At 40.2% G+C, this 6,005-nt stretch overlaps 1 protein-coding gene across 3 annotated transcripts in view; it reads left to right on the forward strand.

The window, feature by feature from the left end:
* atosb (atos homolog b) overlaps nucleotides 1–5,147 on the forward strand; it is a 27,112-nt gene extending 21,965 nt beyond the window's left edge. For all 3 annotated transcript variants that reach the window (XM_023393554.2, XM_023393555.2, XM_023393553.2), the window contains 6 exons: nucleotides 615–673; nucleotides 1,028–1,127; nucleotides 2,239–2,397; nucleotides 3,354–3,422; nucleotides 3,707–3,912; nucleotides 4,572–5,147. In XM_023393554.2, the coding sequence (XP_023249322.1) occupies nucleotides 615–673; nucleotides 1,028–1,127; nucleotides 2,239–2,397; nucleotides 3,354–3,422; nucleotides 3,707–3,912; nucleotides 4,572–4,725 (747 nt within the window). In that variant the 3' untranslated portion in view covers nucleotides 4,726–5,147. The remainder of the gene's footprint in view (nucleotides 1–614; nucleotides 674–1,027; nucleotides 1,128–2,238; nucleotides 2,398–3,353; nucleotides 3,423–3,706; nucleotides 3,913–4,571) is intronic.
* The last annotated feature ends 858 nt before the right edge of the window (nucleotides 5,148–6,005 follow it).

The following is a 6,005-nucleotide window of genomic DNA, read 5'->3' on the forward strand; positions in this document are numbered from 1 at the left end:
TAGGGAAGCACAGGGAGAAACAGATAGATGTAAGACAGATTCAAGGACAGTGAAAGGAAGACTTAAAGAAAAAGATCAAGGCTGACAAGTGATACTTAGAGTAAATAAAAGCTAGAAAAAGATATTTCAGAGACACAGCAAGGTGAGACACGATAATATTCTACCATGCCATATGTGGTTTTGATCAATTGTGATGAGGAGGCGACCAGCTGACAGAGAGCTTCAAGCTCTGTAGAGAGCCAGTGTAACCAAGGGTTAGCTAACACCAATAAGCTAACGGTGAGTGAAGGGCTTGCTGTGAGCAAATGGCTAGCAGGTAGTGTAGCGTTGGCTAGTGACGAGTCATCTGACAGTTGGGTGGCCTTTAGGATGAACGGCAGCCTGGAAATGGGGAATGTTTGTGCGCATGACACAACATCAAGTAGTCAGTGCTCAGTAAGTAAGAGGACACCTGAAATACACAATTACACATCCAGATTTCTCTCACAGACACATTTAGATTTTTTAACATTTCAAACAATTTAAAGTTTCTGGTACAGATTTGTGAATAGCTAATTGACGAAAATTTGAATGTTAATAGACAAAAACAAATCATAATTTTCCTTTTTCACCAGACTGCCACAGACTGCACAAGATCAGGGAGACGACTGAAAAGTGGGCTACGGTTGAAAAGGTGAGTCATCCATGATATTATTGTAAGTTATATCATGTAATTAAAAAAAAATCTGCATAAAAAAGACAAGATCTAACAGGGAACAGGATTTAAACTTAAGCAGGTTTTTATGTTTAAGTCCAAGCACACATGTGGATGGATGAGATCAGTTCAGTGTCAGTCAGATTGACTGTAGCAAAGTAAACAGTGGGAGTCAGAGTAGGTTGTATGTTATTCTAAATTAAAGGGTTTTGTGTCTGGACTTGAATACTCAGACACACTCAGAGGCATGTGACATGTTGGTTAAAACAAAATTAGTGTAATCTTAACCACTAACCACTGGTCTGTTTTGTGTGTTTTTGTGGTCATATTCAGTCGGCAGCTGCGCAGCGGCAGACACACAGACACCGGCCGCTCCACACGTTCCAGCTGGCCTTCGTCTTCCATCAGCAGATCACTACTCGGCAACTTTGAGGTACAAATTTTAACAATTGCTTTTTACTTTCGGAGACAGAAGCAGATGTGGGTCATTTTTCATAAGGACCAATATGAAGTCTTTTAAGTCAGTGTTTTATTTATATACACAAGTTAAATCAAACAAGTTATATTAAAATAATAAGGGAAAGTAAAAAAGCACTAAATTAATTGCAAAACTACATTTTAAAGAGGTTTTAATCTATATTAAACATTTCGAGCAGGACTTTAAGAAAGATGGAATATTAACCTTTTTCGTGAAAGTTAGTTGTATAGTTAGTTGCATACAATTTTAAAGCGGTTGCCGCTATTTTTGAGCCTGTGTATCTTGAATATCAGTGAAAAGAATCGCACTTGTTGGAGATCCTTCCTGTCCTGAAATCTGTTTTTTTGGGTCCTCCTCTTTCTGAAAGTAGGCCTTGCTGTTTTTCTAATTAATGCAGAGCCTCGCCAAGGATTATAAGGATTTACAGTAAATGCAGAAGATTAGTCGGTGACAAAATGCAATTGGTAACATATCTATTCAATTTAATTTCAATTCATTTTTATTTGTATAGTGCCATATCAAAACATACATTATCTCAAGGGACTTACAGGGTAACGTGGAGACCTTACAATATTACAGAGAGAAACCCAACAGCTCCCATAATGTGCAAGCACTTGGCGACAGTGGTGAGGAAAAACTCCCTTTTACCACTAAGAAACCTCCAGCAAAACCAGACACAGGGTGGGCGGTCGTCTGCCTTGACCGGTTGGGTTATATCTAAAATATTAGATTTACTCCTTAGTGTGTGTTTAAAGATAATTTATTGACATTAAAATAAAGTAAAACAAGTTACAATGTAATTATGTCAGAGAACCCTTCTTTTGGCTCACATTGCTGTTGGCCAGCAAATGCATATTTTATTACTGTGTTCAACACTGCTTTGGATTCAATTAAAATAAATACATGAAATATGATTTTTTTATGGATATGTCCCAAGCATGACTCCACGGTGCAGCAGCAACCTGTTCCTAATAAACTTTATACTGCAAGTTTTACAGTATAAAGAGTTTTAAAAGGCTCTTGTTGATGACTGTATATGCTCTTCTCTTTGTCTTACGTGTTGCAGGAGTCCATACTGAAGGGACGGTTCTCCCCGTCTGGCAGGATTGAAGGCTTCACAGCGGAGATTGGCGCCAGCGGCTCCTATTGCCCACAGCACGTCACCCTGCCCGTGCAGGTCACGTACTACGACATCTCAGAGCACAGCGCACCCTCACCCTTCCTGGTCAGTCTGTGTATATGTGTGTCTCCTAGATATATACTGTGATTGTGTGGTGTTATGTGCGTGCTTAGTCAGGCACAAACAATAAAACCAACACTGTTTATTGCTCATGGCAGACTTGTTTGCTAGTATGAAAAAACTGCACCCATTAAAAGAAAAGCAAAGTGAAATAAGAGATCAGAACAACTACCCAAACAACAACAACCATAGATTTGGCGTCAACAACGTTGATGTTGGCTTGCTCCCTCAGAGCCAGATGTAAAAAAAAATGATGCGGTACGTTTTTTCTTTCATGCATATACCATGAAGCCTTTTCCCACATCTGTCCACATCAGCACTGAATACTATACATTCATCAGATATGTAATCATATAACATAAGCTCAGAGCGTACGTAGTTAAGGTATCCCGAGCATTAACATGTGAACAACTTTAGTCATACTTAGAAGAAGTCTTAAACTGTGTGTGCTGTAAGACTAGAACATTTGGAAGCCAGCTGTTTTAGCTTTCTTAGCTTCATGCCTCATGATGACTTTGAGTTGTTGTGTATAAAAGTGGTGAATGTAGGGCCTCTTTTGATTCTGCTCTTTGAACTGTTAATCACATCTAACGTAATATGACTACCCCCTTAGCTACTTTTGTAACTGCAGCAGAATATGTCTGTGTGCTTTCATTTAGGATTTTTTTTTTTTTTTTGTGTTAAGTGTTTTGGATGATGAATTGGTTCTATGTGCAAAAGTGACAAATGTGTCTCATCATCAAACCAGATCAAACCAGAAAAGAGAATTACTGCTGTCACACCACTTCTCCTTAAAAAGTTTAATTTCAGTACATTTAATCCAGACCCTGATCCTGATGTAGAAGTTCACAGTTATTAAAATCCATCAAAGAATAAGAGTTATTTCATCATGAATAGCGATTGAGGATGTTTATTCAGTGTCACGTCTCTCTCCCTCTCAGGGGGTGATTTCCCTTGAGCCTCTTGGAAAGAAAGGATACAGCATACCCAAAGCAGGGACCATTCAAGTGGTAAGTTTGTCTTTTTTACTCTCCGTATGCTCAGCTCACTCTTTGCACAGGAAGCTAGGGCCAGGTTGCCCATGACAATGTTTGAAAACTTTTAGGTATATCTCATCCCTGCTTCCACAACATTTAAACGATGATGATATACAATATGTTGATATTGAGATCTTTTCTTTTTGTGGCTTGAGTCATAAAAAAATATCCTTTTTAATAGTTGAATTAAAACCACTGCTAGCTGTCTTATTTTTTCCCGTTTGAAACACTGACTATGGTCTTGCATTTCTCCTCAGACCTTATTTAATCCCAACAAAACTGTGGTGAAGATGTTCCTTGTGACCTACAATTTTGGCGACATGCCGGTCAATCACATGACCTTCCTGCGCCACCGTATCTTCCTGGTGCCTGTGGAGGAGGGGGTTGAGGGGAAAGGCGAGGTGTCTCCAGTGGGCGGAGTGGTAGACAGGAAGAAGATTCTCTGCTACCTGATACATCTCAGGTACGGCTGAGGTTTCAGCAGTCTGCATTACTTTTTATACCTGAGATCCTGACTTGACTTCAAGCTTGTAAGATAGACTAACATTTATTTTATATATTTATTTAATTATTCATATACAATATGTTTGAGATTTTCACTAAATGCTAGGAAATACTAGGAAACTATTTTCCTGCATTGGCAGTTATTTTCTGTTGTCACAGCAATAACATTTTGTGTAACATGCCTGTTTGCTTTCTTGCCAAGAGTTAGATGAGATGACAGTAAACACATGAAGCTATAGCCATCAGCAGATTAGTTTAGCTTAGCGTGTAGACTGGAAACAAGGAGGAACAGCTAGCTCTGTCATTGTGCCCAGCTAAGAAAAAGTTGTGCACATAACCCTGGAAGGAGGATTTTGTTTCCTTTGGGCAGAGCCCAGACTATTTCCAGACTTAATGCTAAGCTAATGTATCTGGCTGCTGGCTGTAGCCCAATATTAAATGGACAGATATGAGTGATATTGATTTTTCTCATCTTACTCTTGCCAAGAAGGAAGCCAACAAATGTAGAAGCATCCCAGAAGTATTAATTTAGAGCTTTGTTTCAGTTAGTTTAACAGTTTTTTGTTGAGATAAAACAAAGAGTTTTGCTAACACTGGTCTTGGTTCTGCCCCTCCCAGATTCCAGAGCTCCAAATCTGGGAAGATCTACTTGCACAACGATATCCGGCTGCTATTCTCCCGCAAATCCATCGAAGTGGACACAGGGATCCCTTATGAGCTGAAATCTTTCACCGAGGTGCCAAGAAACCCTAAATACTCCCCCCGCGTGTGACCCGAGCTTGACCCTTCGACCCTCCCCAACGCCAATGCAGCCCCTCCTGTGCTTCCTAAAAGGGAGGGAGGGAGGGAAACAGACAGACTGCTAGAATGATGGACACAAAACTTGAGAAGACTGAATGAAACATGACACAAGTTCACAAGACACACGTGCACATATGTGATACAGTGTTGGTCATTGAAAAAGTCCCCCTTTTTTATGCATTTAGTCTCCATTGAAAATTCAGATACAGATATGAAATGTCACTCAAACCAAACATGGCATTTCTTGTATCTTCCATTCAGTAAAATTATAAAAAATATTATATATATTTGTGTAGGAGCAGTCAAGCATGCACGCAGTCAAAAGCAGGACTTTTTCAACGCCTTCATCTGAACAAAGAAAGAAATGCACAAACACTGACACACACACACACACACCAAAATAGACCGACAGGACTCACGGACAGCACATACCACATGCGTCACAGCTGAAAAACTTCTGGTGGCGAATCTCTGAGTTCAGTGTTAACATGCATGCCTTGTGACTTAAACACCTGAATTTTCCTCTAGTGCCGTATCACACTGTCCTTCACTCTGCCTGCAGCTCCAGCCGCCTCATTGGACCAGTCATTTCCACAACTTTGGATCTGACAAAAAGCCACAAACAATAAGCACATCCCTGATTGTGGGGATTAACAAGATGATTACCACCCCCCCCACCCCCCACCACCCTTCGCACACTCACACACTTCCTGACCAGCGGAGAGGAGGTGAGCAGAGACGCAAATACTAGAGAAAGTGAGGGCTGAGTTAGAATCAGCCATTTTGATTGGATGTCTTATCATTTAACACAAAATAAAAACCACACCAACACGATTTGACCAAACTCAGGATGTCTGTTGAAGAATAAATTTCACTTCTTATCATGGTACAGACCACTGTGTAGACTTCAAGCCAGGAGGGTCATACCATGTCATGAAAAACAGGGGAATCCAGTTCATTTTAATGTAGCCAGACTGAGGGACACTGTGCTGTTTTTCTTTTTTTTAATCTTTTTTTTTATTCTGTTCTGAACAGTCTGATGTTGGAGCAGAAAATGGAAAAAAAAGACGAGCTGTAGTATTTTTAATTTATGTTTTCGCAAATGTCTTAATAAGCAATATACTGCACAAAGTAGAGTGTGTTTTTCAGCCCGACGAGCTTTCTCTCTGGAGGGAGGGGGGCGGGCAGAGAAAGCAGAGAATTGAGAGTTAGGGAAGAAATGGGAGGAGGGAGGGATGTTGAGGGTGGGTG

The sequence above is a fragment of the Seriola lalandi genome, unplaced genomic scaffold, assembly GCF_002814215.2.
Source record: "Seriola lalandi dorsalis isolate HSWRI2012SDOR001 ecotype SW California unplaced genomic scaffold, Sedor1 jcf7180002054938, whole genome shotgun sequence".
In the NCBI taxonomy this organism is placed as follows: domain Eukaryota; kingdom Metazoa; phylum Chordata; class Actinopteri; order Carangiformes; family Carangidae; genus Seriola; species Seriola lalandi.